Here is a 26,214-nt window from a genome sequence, read left to right as displayed (position 1 = left end):
ATCAATGACGCATTGTGTAGGTTTCATTTACAGTAATGGCTTTATCTAAAAGGTCTTTGTAATAGCATCAGAGGGCACATTCAACATTTTAACTAGACAGGAATTAAGTAAAAGTGTACTTCCTATTACTGAATCATATAGGAAGAATGCAAGCTTTTACACCAGCTGTTCTTAATACTTATAAGTGTGACAGGATGCATGGACTTTATACATTTTCAGCTACAGTGGCAGCAAGAGCAACACAGTAGCTATGTAACAACAGAGCTGAACCAATAGATCGATCAGTTGGCAACTATTAATAAACAAGGCTATGTTTCTACAGCTAAGCAAGTGGCTCTGTGAGGTTGCACTTTGAGTAACATGCTAACATTGTCACAATGACAATGCTACCATCCATTATGTTTAACAAAAATCATGGTTACCATGTTCACCATCTTATTTAGCATGCAAACAGATGCAGGCTAGCACTAAACACAGTTACATGTTGGTGAGAATTGAAATGTTAATGGATCACCAAAATGACTGCATCCTCAGGGAACATTCATGGCAATCAATCCAATACTTTTTGAGAGATTTTACAAAAAAAAATAAAGATGTCAATGTTGTGGTGGTGTTAGTGGTAAAGTAAGGGGATCACCAAAATCAGAGGCAATCATCTTCTGTGGATCATGAAAGTCTGTACAAAACAGTGACGCAATCCATCTAATATTTGTTGAAATACTTTGGGTCTGGACCAAAATGTTGAGCTCACCGAACAACTTTGCCATCCACAGAGCCAAGATACTAGCATGGTTTTCACTATTTTGACAGTTAAAGTACCAAACACTTTTCACTGAATTAACTGACCCAAGAAACAATCATTATTGATAGCACCTTTGCATGATTGATGAGCAAACAGAGAAAGGAGTATACCCCCCCCCCCAAAAAAAAATCACTTCACAAACAGATGGAAAAGGACATCAGTGCTCCCAAACATTGCAGCAACTAACTACAGTATACATTCTGTTACAAAATACTTGCTACAAATAACTTTCACTGAGGAGACACCTCATCTTAAATGCTCAGATACAAAGATAAATAAAGAAGCATTGTCATATATAAAAAGGATGAGTTACCTGTGGTGACCAGTCAAAGGCCAACTGAGGACAACTTCATTGGAAAACATGCAAAATGGTGGGCGGTACGATTCTGAGCCAGAGCATTTCTTCACTGCATCTCTGTGGGCAATGCATGAAATGTGTCAAATGGGGCAATAGTTTGAGTCAAGAAAGAAATGTACTGTTATGAGGAATATGGGACACTGTTAACTCACAAAGACAATGCACATTTATATATATATGTACAATACATCTATTACTTAACATATTGTTTCATTTTAATTGCATTCAACACAAGGTGTAATATCATGGGTAGACGCTACATAGCTGGTTGCTGTACATTCCTATGAAAACCAAAAACACAAGTCTCTAAAGAGAGAGAAAAAAAAGAAAAGGATCACACACGTCATATGCCATTTGCTCAGTTGGTAATAAAAGATCTGACGGTAGAGCTTTATTAAAATTGGAACATCACCTGAATATTTCAAAATGCTAAACCTATCTATAGTAACATGAGGTGAACTCTCAGTGCTTTAAGCATATTGAACTTGGGTGGTCTCCTGTTCTCAGTGTCTCTCAGGTCTGTTCCTTTCTATGCCATATTTTTAGCCGGTGAATTGTCCTCAACCAATTTTTGAAAGCAAAATACCCCAATAAAACATTGCATCTACAAGCTGCTGTTTATAATTGCTGTTGTTTGCCGAGAAATACGAAGGCGATTATGGGAAGGCAAAACTAGCACATGTAAGAGAGCCCAATTAAATGATTCATGTATCTACTAAAAACATAGCGACAACTTAGGAGTAAAAGAGAGTGAATGTGTGAAAGAGAAAACCTTCAGTAAGAAGAAAGTGATGTAACATTTAAGAGGCAGAGAAGGCACAACAGCAACAGAAGAGACCCAGACTGTACTTTAAAATGTGGGATCATCCCCTGATGGGTCTCAGATTCCCGTCTGCTTTTCTCTCTGCACTCAGCCCAACAGCAGTTTCACCTCTTCAACTCTCCCCCAAGTTTAAGGGAATTAAGGACGCTTCAGCTCAGCTAAATGCAGAGCATCCCATGGGCCTCGACTATCAGTCGCCCATTTTGTCCTGAAGATTCCTTCAAAGAGGTAACCAGTTAAGAATGTGCTCTGATCTGACATGATGATAATAATACCATATTAAGTAATTTCATTATCATTTAATAGTCTCAGAGATATAATTGTATTAATGGTGATACAAAATAAGAAGATTTTGAGTTAAGTAATGGCTAAAGATGGTTAATCAATTTACTAGCTATTCACTTCGGAGACAGCTGGATTCATGGGATCTTGACATCACAAGATCATGCGAGAATCTATCTGGTTTAGCATTTGTATCTGAATCACTGCCGGTTCCTGGCTTGCGGTTTTCCAAACATTTTCCGTGGATGACTTCTCACATGGTTCTATGTAACAAGCCATCTGGTAACAAAACAGGCTTTTTTGCAGCTCTGTGAGGCTGTACTTAGGCACTGAGTACTAATTTTGCAGATTTTTGGTCATAAACTGAAGTATTCAAAAAGTTAAAATGTTTCTGTGCTGGCGTGAAAAAATAAGGGGTTAACTAATCTTACTTAAGTTCATCATGAAGGGAACATTAATGTCTGTACCAGAGTGAATGGCAGTTGTTCCTATAGCTGTGACATTTCACTCAAAGCACGACTGAATGTGAACCTCATGATGGTTCTATCATAAGTTGGCATTACTAAAGCTACTGAAGCTGTAACACTGATACATGTCCCAAACTACATTCATTACGATGGTGTCAATTAATGTTTCTCATCAACTAATGACTTGAACACTACTTTATGTACAGTGAGGAGCAGTGAGTAAAAAGAAAAAGAATAGAAATGTTGCATAATGTGGATAAAAAAAACAGGAAACACATTAAAACAGGAACATTAATACATGTTGCGTAAAATCAGATTGTAAAAAATAGGGGAATAGAAAAAGACATCCAGCCAAAATAAAAAAGATGACACTGATTTAGTGAGTCTACAGCAGAAGCTCCACAACCCAGGAGACCCAATGATTAAAGCACAATATCTCCTTTATCCTCGAGTCTAGACTGACAGACGTGATGATTCTGTGTTATTCTTTGTGAATATGGCTGACTGGGTACAGCAAAACTACACCTTTACAAGGCCTACAGTATATGACATAACTTCACATAAAGTGTTCACAATGTAAAATACCTGAAGGGATCTCATATTCAGTAAGTGTATTTATGAATGAGGGGAAGAGAGAGAAAGAAGTGCATTAAGTGATATCATTGTGACCCATCAGAGTAAAGTGTTGGGTAAAAGCACCCTGAGGCAGCAATCTTTGCCGTCTTTAGACATGGTTCATTTCAAACGTTGCTCGAGTCCCTTCCCCCTCTTTTACTTGCATCCCAGTGGCCACTGCTGTCCATCAAAAGACCTGTGTGAGTGTGTGTGTGTATGCATGTGTGTCTCTTACAGTGGGATTGATTATCACTACCAACACTGTTTGTCTAATTTTGTAAGAGATCAGACTTTATTGATCCCCATAAGGGAAGTTCACATTAAATCAGTACATGAAACAGACTGGAATCATACATGAACATATGTAATAAACAATAAAATAATAAAATCAATATATTTAAAAACCTTTTTTTAAGTACAAAGCTAGCTGTTTGTAGCCATGTGTACTTCACACTCTTGTACATAAAGGGAATCCCATTATGTTTGTGTGGATGCTTATTTATGTAGGTGTGTGTGCATGTACATGTTCATATGTTTGTCCACACACACACACACACTCCAAAGGCCAAGCAGGTCACCGAGCAGTAAACCACCCCGGCCCGTCAAGCAGCAGAGAACAGTCTCATTAAGGCTGGCCTATCTCCAGCCTCTCCATTCCCTTTTTTCTCTATCCAAACACTGAGAAAAAACAAGCTTTGTAAGTTGTCAAAGGGTGCCACTTAAGGTTTTTTTTTTACGCCTGGAAATAAGTAATGCAAGGAAATTCCTCTGAGGAAATATTTTCACAAACCCAGAAGATGAAACAGAGAGAAACAGAGTACCTGTCTGTGCGATGTGCTCTGTCAGCATCCTGTCAACAGCACACAGCCAATTAGGACTGCAGCCAAATGGCTGGGTGAGCTTTCTGTTTCTCACTCCACTGATTCTGCGTCCAACACGAACATACACACCCTGATATGCACATACACACATGCAGTAAACAAGGCCGACACACATTCAAGTGTAGGCTACTGTACGTCCAAGTGAAACATGTATATATATGCCACCGTTTACACAAACACGCATACAGTCTATGCACATGATTTTATACAGTAACAAATACAACCTACATCCGGTGAGAAAGGAAGCCTGTATCTAAATTATGATGTAGGAGAATCACCCTGACTTCCAAAGTCTCTGTAGTCTCTTATCCTGTCGTTAATGCCAGTTGGCCATTTGGCTACATTTCCATATTCAGCCTGCACTAAGCACATGAGGCTGAGCCTGAGAGAGGCGGATAAGGTGTGTATTTTCATCTGTTTGGGGAGATGATGGCGAACTTGATACCCTCCCTATGTAAAATCATAGCAACAGTGCTGCCTCTGGCCGGGAAGCCCATCCAGACACACAGACAGAGAAGGACATTAACACACATCCGTTCTTATACACATCCACACACAAAAACATTGCCCCAGTCTGCTACTGCCATGCTACAGAGGTTCCCGGGGCTACTTTGCATATCAGATCTGACATAATGAGGAGATACTGTATGGTGTCTGAGGACAGTGGGTGTGGAGGTGGAAGGTGATACTGCCACCTCATCTAGGCAGCTAAATAAACCTGACACATACAGGCCTGGCAGGCTGTTGGAGCTCTTTAGTTTCAAGCTATCAAGTCAAAAAGAGTTATAACTCCAGAAATCAATTTTCACAGCTCAGTTATAGAATAGGGGTCAAGTCTAAAGGGAGTTTAAGGTCAGAACGTTTAAAATAAGTTTGCCTTCAAGTTATTAAAGGCAAAAGGTCTGTGTTTAAGAGTTCTACTGTCCTAGTAGTGACAATTCACAAACATGTTTAAATATAATTACTATCTGCTGTCAAACAGGCTGTGGATACTCTAGCACTTTGCAATGTGTTACTTCTGCTATTTTTCATCACCACACATTTAATTACTCATTCCACACTCAAATGAAAGATACACATTACAACCCAATGGACACTGACCCTCGATCAGTTTGACCACTTGTCTTTATGGATCTCCACATTGAAAATCTGCATGAAGACAAGTAGAACTCACTAGGTCCAAGGTGAGTGAGCATTTAACTCACACTGCTCACCTTATTGCCAAAAGGCCAAAGTAGGGCCTTTTGGCAATAAGGTGAGCAGTGTGAGTTAAATGCTTCACCCCACCTGTCCCTGCTCCTGGAAGAGCTGAAAAATTTAGCAACATGAAATCTGGTCTGAGTCCCTGGTAAAGTCTGCTCAACAGCAAGAACATAATGTCACTCAAAGATCATTTACACCACTACCTCCAATGGGTTAAACTTGTGTAGGGCTTCAACCATGATGTTCAACTGAACATGGCTGTCAATGCCATTGCACTCCATTGTAGAATGTACACAAACTGTCAAAGCGGTCCTTGTATGCCAACAAAGGTTTGCAAGATGGGCTTGCACAGACAATGGGTCAGCCAACCCTGTCCACAAAGCAGAAAAAGTGCTGCAAAGTGATTATCATGCAAAATCTCACACAAGGCATGTTGCTGCTTTGCGTTTATCTGTACTCTATAGGGTTGAGCATGAGTGAAGGTAGTTCGACTCAGGTCTTCTCAAGTAGCATTACGTTTGGGTCGCCCGAATGGCCAAACACGTTTTTCACTTTCTTAACTGTTGTTAGGGCAGGCAGCAATGCTGTCGTGATGGATAACAGCTTTCAAGGCGCTTGCCCAAAGGGTAAAAACTGTCAGTTTCTACTTTGGGGCAGAGAAGTGTATCACAGGATGCAGTCACCTCAGTCAGTTTCAGGAGAGGGTGGTTAAATATAAACCTCTCTCTCCAAACCCCACATGACAAGAGAAAATCTCTGATGCATACGTCTTAACAGTAGAATGTGACAAACAGGAAAGAAGGAACAGAACAGATAGGGTTACCCCCTCGCCTAACATGACTTCTTGAAGCCCAGCCATTTTGCCTTGTACACAGAAATGGTGGACTGCATTCTGGGATTTTTCACTGCTAGGGTTAGTCCTGTCTATCTCAGGATCCAAGGGTTGACAGACTGTCACAAATTACAAATTGTAATTTTAGCTTGCATTAGTTGAAAAACCTCAAGATATTGTACGGCTGGATTTTGGTCAGACATGTTAACAGATGTTTGATCCTGTATGACTCTCCCACAGCTGAAGAATCACATGGAGGAGAGGAAAATTGTAAAGCAGGGTGGGTGGATGACCCCGTGGTGGCAGGAACTGTGCATTCAGCTTTGAGGCACAATCGTCCAGACTGTCGCTTCTCTGCCATGCTGCATTCTTCGAGCTGCCTCAATGATCTGAGGGCCTGTAGGTCATTAAAAAAAAAATTCTGGACAGGACACAGCTGGGCACCCCAGAGGACCCCTGTTATTCCACTGCTGTAGGGAGTCATGCCCAGTCAGACATGTTATACTCCAACTGTGTTTTAGGACATGGATCTAGAGACAACTTAACTCAACATCAACGTCATTCATCTCATACACAATACAAGACAGAAGACCCAGTTGCCCACATTGACTATCTTGCCTGCTGTTTGAGACACATCAAAACAGAAACTATGGACTGGACCACAAGGAGCATACTGTCAGGTGTTGTTCTATCTTCTTGATTTTGGTCATCATAAAAGTACCAGGGCATATGTAAGAGGTCACAGGTGGGTCACAGATGCCCAGGAGGACGGGTGACATGGCACAACATGTAAGTTTTCCTGTTTATTTGTGAGGGCCACGATTATCATGGACTGAGACAAACTTGCAGGGGAGCAATGGAACTAGGAGGAATGGTGCTTAACGCACAGGGGCAACAACACTGAGGACACTGAAAATAGTCAAACCACTGTTGAACATCACTGGAAAAAGCTGGTAGTCGACCACACTACGTAGGCAGAAACACACTTAGGAGTAGCACGAAACCCTTTTGCTTACATTGTTATGGTAAAAAAAAACATATGAAGCATATGAAGTTTACTCTAACTAGCACTGCCTTATAAGACAAGACCTTTTCGTTAGCTGGAGTCACACTTTTTGGTTTTTCTCTTGGTGACTCTCAATCATGAATAACATCTTAAGTTGACTAATGGGCCTATTTCCTGAAACATTCTAAATGTCGTTCTGTGGGATGTTCTATTAAGTGACTGTTCAACTAAAATTTGAACATTTTATTCAACAGACAGTTGTCACTCTTGCTGTTTATGCTTGAGTTTTGTGAAACATGAATCACCTATCTTTACTTGACAAATGGACAAATTGTGTGCAAAATACTGACATGAAGAGCAACATGAATGTGAAAGAAATTAGTAACTACTTGTCTTCCCTCTTCCTTGGACCACCATGGAATCGTTTCTGGAGGATATTTGTCTTTTAAAATTAAAATTTGGATTACTACATTGCTTCAGGTAATGAAATAAATGTTACATAAAATATAAAGTGTTACTTGCACAGTAGGCTGCATTTAAAGTTAATTCCATGTGTTTTCAGTGCTGAAGCCAAATTAAACTGTTTTTTAGAGAGGCAACCTGATGCAAGAAGAGTCTAGACGGAATAAGATGAAGAAATGGCTATACCCTGAATGCTAATGGCGAATTCTAGGGCACTGCTGCTGACACACCTAGGGAGGTGATACCAGCCTCATCTAGAGCACAAGTTGCAGGCTGCAGCACTGTCCATTTGAATCCAACTCACTCTCTTGTTTGTCTCTCTCCCTCTCTCTCCATCTAATCTGATCATGAGAGACTTGCCTCGTCCCTTTGATGTTAACTTATGGATATATGCATTTAACATTCTCTTACACAATCAGCATCAAAGGTACACACCCACGCACAGGCCTGGCGCACAGCACATGCAAGCATGCACAAAAAGATCCACATACACAATCTCTCTCTCAGAAACACATAGCGACACGCACGCACATACAGTACATCACACAGAGGGACAGGGATAGAAGTAATTCAGCACAGTGTGACACTTTCACGGTCTAATTAGCCCCAATGTTGCAGTAAACATGTCCCAATGACCCTCCAGTTCTGGTTACTCATTAAGTATAGATGGGACTGATGGCCAGCCTCTCATCCATCAGGACCTGACTCATCACAGTGGTAGCTTCCTAGAACCCTCCAGAACCAAGCATCCAGGATCTAACAGCATCGCCACAGACCATATTAGACAGATATCTAACAAGGAAACCCTTTCTCTTCGCTGTTATGAATGTGTAGGTGCATGTTGGGGAGGGTAAAGCATTTTCTTTTCTGACTACGGACAAGGGCGCATGCGTGCATGTGCACATTCACATAAATGTGTGGAGAACAAGCAAATCCAAGGAATGCTCTAGAGAGATGCTGCATGGCGTGTAGGGAAACAGACATCCCTGTTGCTTGCTGCTGCTGCTGCTGCCTTTGACGCGGTGATGGGGATTTTCCTCTTTCGCTCTCTCCCTCTGTTGCAGTAGCAGACGTGGCCAGCGAGCTGTGATCAAACTGTGCCTTCATCCCTCCTCTCTCTCTCTCTCTCATCAGCTGGAAGGCTTCAGCAGCAGGGTGCCCCAGATTCATAGACCACCTCCCTCCTCCCATCTAGTGCAGTAGCTGCCTCTCCACTGTGGAGCATTACTGCCACCTTCTGGCCAGAAGCGTGGTAGTGCAACACAAAAGTGCAAAGAGGCATGGGTGATTTCAGAGATTTGTAAATTTGAAATACATTCCTTTTTATAAACTTTGCGTGCTTACCTAGTGTGACCTTGAGGTTTTTTTTTTTACAGAAAGAATGTATTATAATATAAAGCTTTATCTAGAGTGGTACTTTAACTGATTAGCCTTTCATCTGATTCATTTGAATTTATAGCTACACTGTCACATATGATCAATATTTTCAATAGATCAATCAAAGGTTCCAGTTGTTCTACATGGAGTGTGTCTGCACAGGCTTGAGGGCAGGCAGATGAACAGTGAGGGGGGCAAGAAAATGGCACATCAGCGTAGATCCTGAATCAATACATGTGGTGTTAATCTAGTGAGTGGCCCTCTGGCAGAAATAAAGGACTGAAAGGTTGAACAGCACAGCAGACCAAAGAGCCATTATCAAATAGGACTAGCTCAGCATTTTTCTCCAAAATAAGCCACTTTTTTTGTCACAGAGGAGGGTAGCCAGGGTTCAGCGAATCTCAGGGGTGACTTTGGGTTGAGCACTGTCAGGGACTTTGTTCCTTAGTACACTAGAGCATTATATAAGATTGTATCTGGGTTTTTTGTGCATGCCAGGCCAAATCCAAAAGGATATTTCAGTTCTATGGAAAGCAGAGATATTTTTTTATCCAAAGCTTTTAAGTCATAGAAAAAGAAATTAACTTGAGTCAAGCTACACAGGGCAGGTTGATACTTTAGTCATCACATATATCCTTTTTGCTTTAAGTGTAGCCAGATAGCAGAAAAGCACAGTAGCAACACAATTCCACTTATGTTAAAACTCTCTTCACTGTATTGCATATGGAATATAAAAAAATGTATATGTGCAGGTCAGAGTCTCTTCAAATGATACAAACAACTTTAATTAGCTGTACATGCATTGGCACAATGTCACTTTTTCTCATTTTTTTTACCTCTAATGTATAAGAGGAACCATGATGCATAAAAAGATAAAAAACGAAGTAGAAATGGAAAAAAAAGACTTGCAACAAACTAAAAACCAAAGTTCTGCTCGGTGGATGCCACATTAGGCTTCACAGACACTTTCACATTTTCTGTTTATGGTATTATGTTGCAAGGACCTCTCTTTTGCAATACTGTTGGCAGGTAACATTTTTGAAATATGTATGCAATGCTGAAAATTTAAAGCACTGTAAATACAAAGCAAGACCTAATAACATAATATACAGTTACACAAAAAAAAAGGTTCACTTGGACGGATTGTACATACAAGAAAATCCCTTAACCTTGCTTTCGCTTTGTAATGTTAATACATGAATGTTGAGGAACATGTTATAGGAAGACAAAGGTATAGGAAAAAGAAATGACAAATGAGGGAAATGAGACAAGAGGACACAAAACAGGAGGACAAAAAAAAACATTAAAATGGCATTGGGAATAACAAATTTAAGGCTGTCATGATCGTGTCACCACAGAAGAAAATGTAGTCCAAATCTGTGGAGGTGAGCTGATCCATCTAAGCCTGGATCTTGCCTTAAATGCTAAGTTCTAGGCACTATCAGACACATGGCAACATGACAGAAAACAGAGGGAAGAATCACAGTGAAGTAAACACAAAAACACACAGTTGTCTCTATGTACAGGTCACCTCCCATAACCGTATGTTTAAAAAACACAGTCGGCTTCTATCTCCAACTTTGATGCTTTGCTTAGTGCACAGGGCGGTGGCCTGGGTTCGAACTTAAAATGTAGTGCTGTGAAAATTACACTAAAACATCAACACATCAAGAGATCATTTAATACAGTGGCTCCCCCATGTGGGTTTCCAACGGGGGGGGGGGGGGGGGGTGTAGAAAGGTTTTTAATCTAATTACGTTCACAATATAATCAGTAACTCAAAAATTGATTATTCATCACTTTCACCCTCCATCTTCATATTGACACTTGTGCAATTTATTATTATTATTTTTTTTTACTAAATCATTTTTCTCTAACTTGGGTCCCGAGGGATCCTAATACAGATTTATTAGGCTTTGTGGAGCATGAAATTCAAGTCTATCTGATGCGTCTGGAAAAGGCAAATCAAACACACCGCTGACAACATCTTCACCTGGATCGGGGGGTTTCTCACTCACTCATTCATTGACCCGCTTTGACCTACTTCCAGTCCAGAGTAAGGCTTCGCTGCATTGATAGTTCCAGACTTTTTTTTTTTTTTTTTTGTCTTTTTTTACAGTCGAGGCATCGTCTTTGTCTCAGTAAGGCACGCGACTGAGATCCATGTTTCACAGTTCGCTACTGCTCCGGTTTTTCCTCCCTTCAATTTTTTAGCAGCACTTTGCATTGATCTCCGTTCCAGAGAAAATGACACTTTGTGACCTTATTGATAATATACATACATACATATTTACAGAGAAGATAGTCTCCTTAAATTAGAAGGGATAGTTGATATTTGTTTGTTTCTGTACAGTATTTTTTTGTTTGTTACTCAAACACAGAGAGAGTGGACTGAGGTGTGTGCATACTTATGGCAAGCATGTATAAAGATACAACATGGAAAAGAGACGGAGAAATATGTCAAAGATGATGGTTTGGTGTTTGTGTGTGTGTGTGTGTGTGTCAGTGTGTTTTTATGAGTGTTTGATCGTGTATTTGCCTTTCTGCAGCTGGGAGATGTACAGCTTTGACTTGGTGCCATCCAGTCGTTTGAACCACACCTCATCGTTGTTGATAGTAGTGATGATGGCACTGCAAAACACAGGAAAAAAAAAAAAAAAGACAGAATATTAGTGAAGCATTGAACCACAATCCTCACAGACAATACAGAGTGTATGGATGTGATGTAGTTGTACTCCATGGTCACAAGCTCAAAGTGGTAAATGTGCACCAGTCACAATCTGCCATTGTGTGTGGGATCTTGAAAACAAGGCTAAAATGGAAAAAGAGCTGTTGTGCAGATACAGAAATAATTCAAGTTTTTTTCAGACTGCTAACGGCAACAGAAAAGATAAACATGCGCTGATATTTTCCAAAGGGTTGTGTATCAGTGAGCGCACAGATTTCATTAAACATGGAAAAAATGAAAACCATAAAAGCCTTTATGAGAGCAATCAGTCTAACATACCACCAATAGCCAGATGCAGGCACACATACAAGCACATTGTTGGTCAGCTACAGACTGGCCACTGCCACTAATGCTTATGTATTGTCACACTTTCTAACATTATCATATTTGTATTTTTACACTGTCTTTATGTGTGTGTAAATGAATTTGTATGTGTAATGTTCTTTGTAAACTCCTTTCCCTCAAATTGCGCCTTGAGGGACAAATAAAGTATTTTGACACTAATTTGATGAATTAAACAAACAACATGCATACAAACGGTTTCTATCTAGAGCATTACATTGGTGTTAAATTGAATTAAAAAATATATTTGACTTTACTTTTTATTTACACTGGCAGTGTAATCTTATTTTACTGTGTTTATGGTGTTTTATCTTTTATTATGGGGCACTTTATGACGTCTGTTGTCACGTAAGTGCTCTAAACTAATCTACTGCTTACATTTCTGACATTTGATGGTATGACAGCCTGTAACAGCTGATCAAACATCTGCTTGTGACAAATTAATAACACAGGTATCCGAAAATTAGTGCAAAAGTGGGTGTAACACAACTGGTGAAATTGAGCTTTTTGAGCCATTCCTTTAACTGCCAGACTTAAAGACTGGTACAGCTGGCAGAAGTATTAATATTCAAGCAGATGTTCAAGCATCTGCATTTGTTGTCCTTCACTCATTTATTAAGATTTTTCTTTTAACTTATCACCTGTCTGTTTGTGCATATAAAGAATATATACTTATGTGTCTAGAAATTCCTGGCTTAATTTTAATGCTCGCAGACTACTGACTGTCTGGTAAGTTGTACAAATCCCGGTTTCCGCAGCTCTACCCATTCATAGCAGCCACCTGTTGTGTTTGTTTTCCCACTCAGCGGTGATGAATGCATACCTCTCTATTCACTCTGCATCCTGTCCTGACTACACACAGGGCGTGACGCACAAAGAGCGGAATGAGTAAAAACCAATCATTCAACCTCATACTCACATCATCTCCCTTTTATTGTAATGGTCATTTCCATTACAAAAAAAAAAAAGAAGAAAAAACCAAGCATGTGACCACCTCCTCATCACCACACAGACTCACACAATGCGTCAGAAAACACACATTTGCAGATGAGCAAACACATTGTTTAGCGTTGAAACTTGCTCACGCCAAGCATAAGCAGCAATTCAAAGCCATCACTCACACACACTCACACACACACACACCTAGTCGGGTACTCGTCCTTCCTGTTGATACAGATGGCCTGTCCCCTGCAGTACCACTGGTTGTCATAGAAAAGCCGACCATCCTCGGAGCGCGCCACATGGTGATGTCTGTCAGGCTTGGTTGCAGGGGCTGGGGGAAGAAAGAGAGAGGGGGAAAAGGGGGTAAGTGAGGAAGACATGAGAGAGACCACAAAGTGAAAAAGACAGGTGAGGTAGTGAAATAAAAGCAATTCAGCACAGAAAGTTCAAAAAAAAAAAAAAAAGTAGAAGTAGGAGAAAGAGTCAAAGCTCATTAAGAGGAAGAGGTGAAAAAGCAAAAGGTGTAGTGAGGACACATTTTCGACACTTGTCTCCTATTCTTCTATGAACTTGAGCACTTTTAGCTGAAGGTAACTGCAGGTCGATCGCTGCACTCAGCCAGATATTGACTGTAACCAAGGAAGAGGAGAGGAGAAACTCTTACCATCCACCTTCACCCTGTGTGGCCCCAGAGATGCCATCGCCTGTGGAGGGAGGAAGCACAAACAACTCAAAAGGTCAAATCACAACTTAACATCTACATCCACTATCAATCTGTTGTTCTTTTTTTTTCTGTTCTCAATGTATTACCTTTCTTATTGCGGTCCAGTCTTCAAGAATATCCAGATCTTGCAGCATGTAAACGATATAAGGCCGTGATAGAGAGGTTAAAGAAAGCTGTGCGGTGAAGTGGCAGGAAACATTTGTCTTAACTGAATGTCGCTGAAGTGCTGCAGCGAAGTGTCGGGAGGAATAATACAAGGATGGGGAAAGTGGAAAAAGGATATCAGAAACAACAACGGGCTTCTTCTTCTTCACAGGGCAGAACGGGTCTTTTTTCTTATTTTTCCGTGAGTGCAATCCATCATTCCACAACTCTGGAAAGCATAAAAACACACACAGATTACATTAGAGAAAGGAGAAGCTCTACATTTCATGTCATATATCTACATTTAATATTCTAATCTTCTTTATAGACTTTAAATGCTTGATGAAATTCTCAATGCTTATCTGACATTAACATCCCCAATCAAATGTTGCATTTAAGGCTTGTTTGTGATGAAAACTGAACAATTAAGAAAGGCAGATTCCAATTTTAATAAATGAATTGTTTTAAATATTTGAAAATACCAAATACTTACTAATTACTGCTTAATAACTGTTTCATATCAATACAAACCAAATACTGAGGGTTATTTTACCCTCTAAAGCAGAGGTGTCAAACTCATTTTCATTCAAAGGCTACATACAGACCAATTTCATCTCATGTGGGCCCGATCATTAAAAAGATGGAGGGAAAGAAGGAAGAAAGGAAGGAAATGAGAAGGGAAGGAAGGAAAGACAGTTGGAAGGAAAGAAGGAATGAAGAAAGGGAGAAAGGACAGATGGAAGGAATGACAGGACATAAGGAAGAAAGGACAGAAGGAAGAAAGGGAGGAAGGACAGATGGAAGGAAAGAAGGAATGAAGAAAGGGAGGAAGGACAGATGGAAGGAAGGACAGAAGGACAGAAGGAAGAAAGGACAGAAGGAAGAAAGGGAGGAAGGACAGATGAAAGGAAGGAAGAAAGGACAGATGGAAGGAAGGACAGAAGGACAGAAGGAAGAAAGGACAGAAGGAAGAAAGGGAGGAAGGACAGATGAAAGGAAGGAAGAAAGGGAGGAAGGACAAATGGAAAGAAGGGAGGAAGGACAGAAGGAAGAAAGGGAGGAAGGACAGATGGAAGGAAGAAAGGGAGGAAGGACAGATGGAAGGAAGGAAGGAAGGAAGGGAGGAACAAAGAAAGGATAAAAGGAAGGTAGGAAGGACAGTTGGAAAGAAGGAAGGACAGTTGGAAGGAAGGAAGGAACGAAGAAAGGAAAATAGGAAGGTAGGAAGGACAGATGGAAGGAAGGAAGAGAACACAGGAAAGTGGGCCGGATTGCACCCCTCGGCGGGCCGGTTCTGGCCCACGGGCCGCATGTTTGACACCCCTGCCCTAAAGTCAGTAACTATAGGATGTCACTGTGGGCTCAACTACTGACAGGATGCTTTGACACTATCTTGACTAAATGATGAAAATAATAAAAGGATCCAACAACTATATTTTAGACAAGTGTTGGCTGCGGCCCTGATATGTACCTGAGGTAATGTCAATACTGTGTCTGTCTTCCTCCAATCTTCTTATCTTCTCCTCCAGTTCACTCTGCACAGTGTCAAACAGCAGCAGCTTCTCACTCTGGAAGATAGACAGATGGGCAAGCAGGCACATGAGTCAACACAGGTAACAAAAAAAATCATCATTCATCACCAGAAATTCATCACCATATCCAATGTTTTAATGCATTTCCTGCACTGTAGAGTAGAGGTAACACAAAAATAGTATTTCTACTTGGGAAATACAAACCTAAACCTCACACAGCCCCTGACTCATCTGTTGACATCTCACCTCCCAGTGCTGGCAGGCAGCCTGGATCTCACACTCATACTTGTTCTTCACCGACTCCAAGCACAGCTCCCTGTAGATCCCTGCAACGAGCATTAGTGGGTAAATCAATCTGAGGAAGCCGGCAGGAAAGATGAGAATTTGTTTATATACAGTGACAAAGCAGAAAGTTTAATTTAGTCCCATATCTTTGCAGTTACTCCCATGGTGTGACTTTTTCTTAATGGGCAGGGGCATAGGGACTATAAGACCTATAAACAGCAAGAGTATTTCATTCACTTGACAAATAGTTGGTCACTTTAACACCTGCCCCCCTCTTAATGACATATAACAAGGTTCCAATGACTCCCTGAAAGTTCCCAAAATGTGTAAGCATGACTGCAATGACTGCAGGGCTACTTCGACCTACCGGCCACTTTGGTCCGGATCTGCATGTTCTCCTGCAGGTTCGCTAAAGGTTCCAGATATTCTTGGGCACAGCCAGCCATTACCTCCTGCAGTTTAATGTCCACTTGACTCAAACGCTCTTTATACAGCCTAAGCAAAAAATAGAAAAAAAATAGTTTTCCAGTGGTCATAAACAAGACACTTGAAAGGAACTCAGCAGGTCTTTAGAAAGTGTAGACAATGAAGAAAAGAGCACAAGCAGCGGGAAGAGAAGGGAGTTGCGAGGTGGTCTACAAATGGCAAAGTCAAGTCTTTATCCTTCTAGATCTGTGGCATGGCTCCAGTAGGAAGTTATTTGATTGATTTCTCAGATACACCTGGCAGGTTTGACATATTACCAGCCAAAGACATTTTCACTTCCATATGATGACATGTTATGGTGTTATAGAGCAAATGGCTGGTAAGGCAGACTGAGTCAGAGCAGAAACTAAGCTAATCTATTTACCTAATCACTAGCTAAGTAGCTAATGATTAGATTTAGACCAGTTTAAAAGCAGTGTGGAGTATGTGGCAGACCATTATTGTGAGAAGACTCCAGCTGAATGGTAGTCACTTTATTGACATTGTATAGAACAATGAAAATATTTATGTGACAACCCCAGAGGTGCATTTAAAAAATATACTAGATTTTTATGATATTGGATTTTTGGGGCCAATGTTGATACTGATATTAAAGAGTAAAACAATAGTCTATACTCTAATTTTATACATAAAGAATATATGCATAAACATATTTTTTGCAATGATCCTTAAAAAAACTTGTGACAAACATGTGAATTAAGAAAAAGGATCAAACATACATTAAATGCTGCCTATATAACTTAAAAAAAAGAAATCAGCACATATTTGACAACATATACACCAATACTGATATGTTAATATTGCCTAAATAGATACAGTATGAATAAAGAATAAAGACAAAAATTCACAATATGGCAATAATGTCTCAGAAGCACAGATTGTTATTGCACCAGTGTCCAACAGCGTCATTATTGGACATATGGTAAAGAGTGTATTGCACATAGCTTATTATCAGAGTTGAGAAGGTAGCTGGGAAGAAGCATCTGCCTGATGGGAGGAGCTTAAACAGGTTATGTCCAGGATGAGTGGTGTCTTTGAGGATGTTTTTTCTGCCCTTTTCACACAGTGAGTGTTATGGAGGTGTTCAAGTGATGGCAACAATGTCCTGGGCTGTTTTTCAACACACTGCAGGGATTTTTTTCAGCAGTTTTGGTGGAGTTGCTGTACCACAAATACAAATACATTACATTTTTAAGATATCAGGGGAACATATGACTTCTCAGCTACAGCTAAACGTGCATATATTTATGATGGACACCTATTATTTTATACCTTGATTAAGATGTTCATTCTCTATGTGTAGACTATGAGAGAGTATCCTAAGTAGCCAGATGAGACTTTAGTAAAAGTTTAAAAAGTGCAGTGTTTATAGACAATACACTCATCAGGCAGTTTTGTTCAAGAAATGTACACACAGATTAAAACATACAATTTCACATGACATTTTATACCTACTGGATTAAGATCTCAGTCAGTAGCACACTAATTGTAGTTTAGAACGGAGTGTCAAATTCATTTTAGTTCAACAACCACACACAGTCTAATTTGATCTCAAGTGGGCCAGACCAGTAAAAGCATTGCATATTAACCTGCAAATAATATAAAATACACATAGTATGTATTATAACTTTACTACAATAAACCTATTCTATTTTCAAAACAGATGGACATGTGGATATTGAGGGCAATTTCAACAATGTTATGTCTTTTACAGAGTATTTTGCACAGAAGCTGCTGATTGATGTTCAATATATGACTGTTTTAAATATGACCACAAGATATATTTTGTGTTTTTTTTCAGATAATTGTATTCTGGTCAGGAAAAAAATACCTGAAGCAGCAGAAAAATAGGATTAACCTCTCTGCAATTTTCATACTTTACAAATGTATCCAGTGGGCTAGATTGGACTATAAGTTTGACACCTACTGGTTTAGAAACAGGATAGACTGATTTATACTATATTAACATTTTCCAGCCTGTTGAGTTGGCCACACAGTAGTAAGGTGAACAGTTTGGGATGTCATTTGGGAAGAAGAACTTACTGCTCCTTCAAGTCTGTGAACTGCTTCTCCAGGGTTGTCATCTCATCCAGGCACTCCATCCTCCTCCTCTCACAGTCTTCATCATCCATCTCTGTTCACATGAAGACATGACAGCTTTTGGCATCACTTCCACATCCACATCAGCTGCTGTTGCTTTTCTTTTCTACCCAACAACAACAACATCACACAGCAGTAGCATCTCTACTCTCTCCCACTCCTCACTTCAGCAGCACGAGCAGCAGCAGCAGCAGCAGCTCACTTATTGTCAGTGACAGCTCATGTTTAACACTAACTACATATCAGGGTGGACTCATATCTAACAGACAACCATGTTTGATGTATTTAGCTGTGTGTAAGATATTTAAGGCCCTGCTTTTCCTACCCGAGCTGTCTCCATCTTCAGACACGGACGAGCTGACGGTGTCCTCCTCGTCTGTGCTGCTGCCGTCTTGCTCGGGAAAATCCACCTCCATTTCTTCGTGGTTACTCTCTTTCTTCTCCCGGGAGTGAACCGGCATTGCGACTCACAAATATCACGGTGTTAACAGGAGGGGTGGCAGAGCTGTAAACCTAATTTTTTTTTTTTTTTTTGCCCCGAATAAAGAGGCAAATGTAAGCTCACACAGCTAACCGGTTAGCTGGTTCGCATCTAGACAGCTGGATATGCAAACATGGCCACCGTCGACCAATCAGAGGCAGTTTTACTCAGGCTGGCCAATCAAATGCTTGGATTGAAACAGGAAGATTTTAGGGATTTGTAGTTTTTTCCCCCAATTTCTTCTAAACAGCTGATATGAACTGTGAGCAGGTATTTGAGGTGTATGGAAATTCCACTTAATGTAACCACACTTTATAACTCTCTTAATTTGTTAATAATACTGCTTCTAGCTTCTTAGTTTAGTTTAGTTTAGTTTAGTTTATTTGGATCCCCATAAGCTGTTACCCAGGCAACAGCTACTCTTCCTGGGGTCCATGTTAATACTACTGATAATAAGAATAAGAATTGTATTTGCTCGCAATAATCAGCATAAAATAATCACAACATATTACTAGATTAACATAAGAACAGCAAAATAAAGCACACAATCAAAAGACTGTAAAAACAACAAAACAACAGAGGTGTATTATGTCAGGTGAAAAATATCAATAAAGACATGCATGTTATGTAAAGCGGTGGCAAACAACACAAAGAATTCAAAACATATATAAACAGCCAGAGTTAATTTCTATTAGGTATGGTTACTGCAAACCAGAATCACAGGCTATTGGCCAAATTGTAAATTGTGTATAAGAAACATTGTATGATTCAGTTTTTCACTATTATTTCATTATATTTTTGTTTGCTTGCTTTACTAATTCTAGTTGCCTTTATGTTTTTTTCCGCATGCACAATTCTTTTTTAAAATACATTAATATAGTATATGGGTTGTACTCTCCAATAAATCAGCCTTTAATACAGGTTCATAAGCTAACACAGAGCTTTATTGATGGTTGATGACTCATCTACTAACATTGTATTAATCTGTTATAAACTATTAATAAGAACAACTTTTGGGTTGCCATAATGGTAGATGCTTGACTTGTCTTTGTTAGCTTTTAAGTTCATGGACCCCTGACCTTCCTGGAGGTTAGGGGTCAGTGCTGAAGGGCATCTGATGATTTTTGACTGCATACTTGGACTTTGTATGAAGCCTTTAATAACAACTTATTAACATGTATAATTGCACACAGTTATTTAAATGATTATTGAAAATTGTATAAAATAAAATAAAATAAAATACATGAATAAAGCTGTACAACTTCTAATCACTTTATAAAGGGTGACCTATAATTTGGACCTGTGGCACAAAATTATATTACTTGTGTAAATAAAGACTTAGGACTAAATAGAATATAAGAAACTGAATAAATCTGTAACAACAGTATGATGTGAAAAAGTAAGTTTCTTTGACAGGATTAAATCTACAGAAGACCATACATACTGTGGATTGTGTTGAGGAGGAAGGAATGTAGGAAGCATACCACAGATGTAGGTGGTAACATGCTGCCTGCTGACTCATGATGTGAGAATGTGTTCGTCCTGCAGGTCCAGACTGAAAGATTTTCTCCACATGCTGTCAGCAGCATCATCGGCAGTCAGTCAGGGTACTTGACGCTCTTTCTTCTACACTGGAAGCAGACAGAAGGTTTTCACTGTGAAGGCACCCTGTGCAGCTGCAGGGAGATGTTGAAGAGGTGCCAGAGAGTCTCTGCCAGCTGACTGGCAGATGAATCCCACCCCAGGGCTAAAGCTGTCACAGCTTGCTGCTTGACTCTCTTCTCACTTACCTGATGGACAGACTCATGAGGGGTTTGGAGTCTGGAGCCATGGTGTTGTTTACCAGTTTGATGGACAGTTGGATGTCAGTATATACAGTGTGTGTATGTGTGTGTGTGTGTGTGTGTGTGTGTGTGTGTGTGTGTGTGTGTGTGTGTGTGTGTGTGTAGAAAATATTTCAGTGCTTCAATTTAAAAGCAAAAGTTTACTTTATTCTAGCAGAGAGAAGAATTATTTTTTAGGTCTGAGTTCACTTGATGTATTAAGTTATTATAATGGATTACAACCAAAACGTTTCTATTATGAACATTTGGAATGAACCACCTCAGTTTGTTCGATGTAATATCACATATATTTAATGATATATATTTCCTTATAATTGGGCCAGTTAGTTCATTATTTGTATACACTAATGTACTTTAACTGTGATTCTGAATCAAATTCCCTTGTTAAGTAGCCTATATAAAAAAGCACCAAAAGTAGTATATACTATGTCTGGCAATTACTTAAAGCTTTATTTATGTAGGCTCTGGCAAAATAACCATGTATACCATGAGACAAAACATATTTTTTAACCATTAGAGATTTTGCCACAGCAAATATCTACATAATTATCCCTTTAATATCTCTGTGCATTAGGTGTGTTAGGTCATTGTTGGCAATATTTACTTATATATACTATGACAGAGGTTTTTGTCCTATTTGTGTGTATTTTCTGAATGTTGGTACAAAAGTCTTTTTATGCCGTGCACCGACAGGGAAAAGGATCCCATGATCTGCAATAAACATTTCAAACACATGAGGGTGATAAAGATCTTTACTAAGGGGCACAATTATAACTCAGGTCTTCAATTTTAAACCATTCCTGGAGAGTCTCATTTATGCTACAACTGAAACTGGGAACATTCATAATAATGATACAACTATAAAATAAGAAAATAATCATAATGTAACTATTAATAAATACATATATGAATGAAGAGTAGAAATGATAATGAAGAAATAATGAACATAACAAAAACCCGCCTGTGATGGCATCAACAGAGTCTATACATGAGCTTGGTTAAAAAATTACAAAAAGGAAACTGGATATTGTTCCTATAGATGTTATAGGTCAGGTTTTCGAGCTGGTAGAGATTAATGAGATACAAGCAAAGAAAATCATCAGCTCCTAAAAAGCTCCAAATGTAAAGATGCTTTCATATTTTTTTAGTTTGTTAAATCACACAAATATATTTGAACTCCCCCATTACTAATTTAATTAACTTTTTTTAAAACACAGGTTCTTTCCTTATGACTGAAAATGTGCCATTGTCCTGCCTGTTATTAGATCTGAAGATTGCCTTGAAGCCAGTGATCAATACTGTCGGTGCTATCAAATGTTGCTTAGGAAGTTGCCATCGAAGAACTAAAAATGTTTCTTAACACAAGCAATTTAGTCTACATCATATCCAATTTGACTTTAGACCAAATCTTTCCACTGAAACTGTTACCTTACACTTCATAGAGCAAATTAAATCAAGGCTTGATAAAGGGGGAGTTGTAGGTGTCGTATTTTTAGATCTGCGTAAAGCATTCGACACAGTCAATCATCATGTTTTAATGTCAAAACTGTCTAAGTTTAACTTTTCATCCAAAGCACTAGCATGGATGTCTTCATATCTAACAGGATACAGTGTGTTAAGGTTTGTGACACACTGTCCAGTAACATGAAGTGCACAATGGTTGTTCCATAAGGGTCAGCGTTGGGTCCTCTATTATTTAGCCTATATCTTAATGACCTCCCTCAACAGTGTCATGATGTAGAGCTGCAAATGTAGGCAGATGATACTGTTGTGTAAACACATGCAAAAACAGCAGCTGCTAAGTTAATAATTGCATTGGACAGGATCACTGACTCCATCAGTCATGACTGAGTCTAAATGTAAACAAGTGTTCTCTAAAACCATGGTACAACCTCCTAATACTGACATTCTCATCAAAGGTGAGAGGATTGACATAGTCACTTATTCAAAATATCTTTGTGTGACACTAGATCCAAATTTGAATTTTAAGAAACATTTTAAGAAAATGTTTTTTTTAGACATATTAGAAACTGTCTCTGGTTGGATACAGCCAAGATATGTATGCATGCTACGACTCTTTCCCATATGTCTTATTGTAGTACATGTTGGGGGCAAGCTGGAGACACAGCCGTAAGTCTTCTTCAGTCCTTTTACAAACTAACTCTGGACATTTCCATTATTGTAGAGTACTGGAGAAATCCAATTTCCACTGAGTAAATTATCTAAGATACTCTGTAAGAGATTGCACCATACAATTTCCTACTACATTTGGCAAGTGAGCATTCTTTGTGAAAGTTACAATTCAGTGGAAGGCCCTACCTTATTACACAAGGAACTACAAATACATTTGTAGCTTCTCAGCTCTGTAACTGACTCTACATTGCATGTGATGTGCATTGTATGTTTCCTGTGTGCTTTTTTGCCTTGTACTGTGTGTTATGTGTTTTAAAAGTGACCTACTGAAGGGTCTGCAGATGAAAATTAGCTTTAAGCTAACTCAAAATAAATCAAATGGTAACATTTATGTTTAACACTGTACATAATCCCAATGGTAAAACCTCCTAAATTTACCTCTACTAACAAGAAGCTACAGTTTTACTTGTGATCACAGATACACTGACAGAGAAGACAGGGCCTGCTTGAATCTCCTGAAATACATAAATTCATGTGAGAATATAAGATAGGTTGGCAGATTTTGCTCAGTTGATTGCAGTTTGTCTTGTGGCGTCACTATTTCCGTGGTGTGCAGCACCCTGCCAGTCACATCCATTCTCACACTGCTTTAAGTGTGTCAGGAAACTTTTCTGGTCTCATTTGTATTTAGGGCAGCAGTACACCGTGCAAGAAAAAAGTCTGAGGTGTCTTTGTGGCTAATTATTTCATAATACTGAGCTTTTTTTTTGTTCTCGTTATCTCACATGGCCCTGACTACGCAGACTGCTGACACTATAAACAATCAATACAGCTGCACATGCAGGAATGTACATAGGAGAAACGAAAGAAAACCAACAGAGGCCTGTTTTCCAACCTCCTTTGCAATAAAGCTGTGTAACACTATGTCTGCTCCCTGGAAGCATTTCTGAGCACAATATCATTTGCATTGTTTCAACCACTTTGCATGTGCACTCACATGACATGTCAGCACTGTGATAACAATGTGTAATCAATGTAAATCTATGACCTCAAACCATACTTGCTTACTTAGGCTGCAAGTTGTACCTCTTTTGTTCTGAGATGACTTTAGGCTTGTTGTTTCAAAAAGTATTTTATCCTTCCACATAGTTTCATATTGTTGAAGAAAGTCCTTCATCTGAGAATCTATGTCTCTGTACAAACCTGGTGGTCAGATTATTGACTTTGATTTGACTTTTGAAGATGATTTGCTTTTGAACAAGACTGGCTTCCTACAATTGAAAAAAATGACAACTCAAAACCAAGTGGCTGTCTGATGCTTTTATCTTTTCTCCTTTGAACCGCTGCAGCTCTCTCTCTCTATTCACACCTCACACAAGTCTCTCTCTTTGCATCTCCAACTAGTTCACAGAGCAGCAGGTAAGTATTTGAATAGGGGCCAAGCAATGCGTTTGAAAATCCCCAACATTAGCATTCCTCCTTCATTATTAAACTTTAATGATCATGTTTAAACCCATCACGTTGCATTACTGAGCTCTTGGTTTTAAATGTGCACAACATGAGATCCTCCGGTCCTTCTGGTTCACTATTTCATTATAATCTTTAACTGCATATAGACTTGTGTTTAATAGTTGTTTTTTGGTGAAATGTTAGCTTTTTCTCATCCCGATTTTGACTTTACAAAAAAAAAAAAATCCCGCCGTCGTCATTAGCATAAAAGCATCGTGGGAAATTCTAATCAAATTTTCTTGTTGTGACATTAGGAAATCAGTACAACTCTTGAAACTGTATGCTAAAATCACGTTAACTGTTTCCCCCTGCTTTCGGTCCTTATGCTAAGCTAAGCTAACGTCGGTGCTAGCTTCATACTCAACGTAAACATTAAAAAGTTGTATGGATCTTCTAAGCTAAATCTCTGCAAGAAAACAAATATGAGCATTTTCCCAAAATGTCAAACTATTTTGGGAACTATTATATCTCAACACATACAAACGAAACCAAAACTACCTGGAAGGAAGGAAGTCATTTCTAATGTTTTCATCCTTTAAAAAAAAAAGAAGATATTTCTATGTATAATATATAAAATGTAACCAACAGCTGTGGAGCAAATAGCAATAATATGACCGTGAGAGATGGCTGGTGGCAGTAGGGCAGTAGGACAACAGATCACATAGCATACAATTAATCCCACTGTGTGTGTGGGTGTGTGTATGTGTCTGTTTACCTGTATGTGTGTATGTATGTATGTACGTGGGAATGCCTGGGGAAGGAAATAAAGGTATTGCCCCTTCACCGAAAAAACACCCACGCTTCCCCGAAAAAAATATGCATTTGCACATTCAGCGTGAAACTGAGCCAACAAAGGGGAGGCTCTCAGAATTTTTTCACCTCAGTTTGAAAGTTTCAATGGCCTGTGTCTCAGATGTCTTCAGTCACCTTTTCAGAAGAAAGAAAGACGTTCAAACACTGTTTTCTCAGAATTGCATGACCATCAGATGTAACTTTATGGGAATAACTTTGTTCTTTTTATACGTATGGAAGCCTGTTTAAACACTTTTTATTTGTTCTGAAAACACACAGGGTTGACTGAAACTACACTCTTGTATTTTTCCCCCTTGCTTTTCATTAGTTGAGATCATTGAATAAGGTAATGAGAATAAAGGTCACACAAATGTCTATGATCTTCTTGTCCCATCGACTGTGACTGGCAAGTAGTAACATGTGATTAGATAACAACCCCCTATATAATGTTTTCTTTTCATAAAGCCTGCTAGTTGTAAACTCCCTCTGCAAGAACAGCTTAACTCATATCATTACACAGCATGCCTACCCATTATTTAATACAAGCCATGGAAAACAGCCATGTGTGAACTTGCCATACTAGAATACTTTTTTTCTTTTTCTTTTTTCTACCAAACCACACATTGTGAAAACATAACGTGGGTGTAGATTGTTCAAACTCTGGGTGTAGAACTGTTGTGTCACACTGAGCCCACACAAGTAATGGATTGGTTGAGGTTTTCTGTCCACTGAGTGATTACTGTAATAATGGAGTGATTGCTTCCTTTTGAAACAAAAGGCAAGTTGTCATGAGTGACAGGCACACATCTGGGAAGCTGACAGCTGAGCTATAGGTACAGATCACTGATACAACCTACTCACTGACATAAATCACATTCTCAAAATCAAATCAGATAGTGTATAACCCACACAGTGTCACACTCTGTTCATAGAGACACTATAATAATATTCTATCACTACTCTTTGTTTTTACTTAAAAAATGTACTTGGTCAAATAAATCATTTAAACAGCAAGTCTGTAAAGTTCTGTAAGGTCCAAGAATACACATAAAAGCACCTCTAAA

The 26,214-nt window shown here is 39.2% G+C and overlaps 1 protein-coding gene across 1 annotated transcript; it reads right to left on the bottom strand.

Annotated features, from left to right (window-relative positions):
• Positions 1-10,982: 10,982 nt before the first annotated feature.
• On the bottom strand, positions 10,983-18,886 carry brms1lb (BRMS1 like transcriptional repressor b). The gene is made up of 10 exons (XM_053336922.1): positions 18,717-18,886; positions 18,335-18,425; positions 16,173-16,300; positions 15,767-15,846; positions 15,460-15,556; positions 14,128-14,217; positions 13,931-13,995; positions 13,785-13,824; positions 13,322-13,451; positions 10,983-11,739 (listed from the first exon to the last, which is right to left on the bottom strand). The coding sequence occupies exons 1-10, from the start codon at positions 18,850-18,852 to the stop codon at positions 11,622-11,624; spliced, it is 975 nt and encodes a 324-aa protein (XP_053192897.1). The 5' UTR covers positions 18,853-18,886; the 3' UTR covers positions 10,983-11,621.
• Between the last annotated feature and the right edge of the window lie 7,328 nt (positions 18,887-26,214).

This window comes from Scomber japonicus, chromosome 17 (genome assembly GCF_027409825.1).
Source record: "Scomber japonicus isolate fScoJap1 chromosome 17, fScoJap1.pri, whole genome shotgun sequence".
NCBI lineage: Eukaryota > Metazoa > Chordata > Actinopteri > Scombriformes > Scombridae > Scomber > Scomber japonicus.
Note: the sequence above shows the minus strand (reverse complement) of the source record. Positions and strands in the feature narration are given on the sequence as shown.

Excerpts from the sequence above, each read along its gene's own strand:
- brms1lb (XM_053336922.1), bottom strand. The coding sequence starts at position 18,852 with ATGCCGGTTCACTCCCGGGAGAAGAAAGAGAGTAACCACGAAGAAATG. Across the intron at positions 15,557-15,766 it reads CTGCCTGCCAGCACTGGGAG|AGTGAGAAGCTGCTGCTGTT; the intron begins GTGAGATGTCAA and ends TCTATCTTCCAG. Across the intron at positions 14,218-15,459 it reads CAGTATTGACATTACCTCAG|AGTTGTGGAATGATGGATTG; the intron begins GTACATATCAGG and ends TATGCTTTCCAG.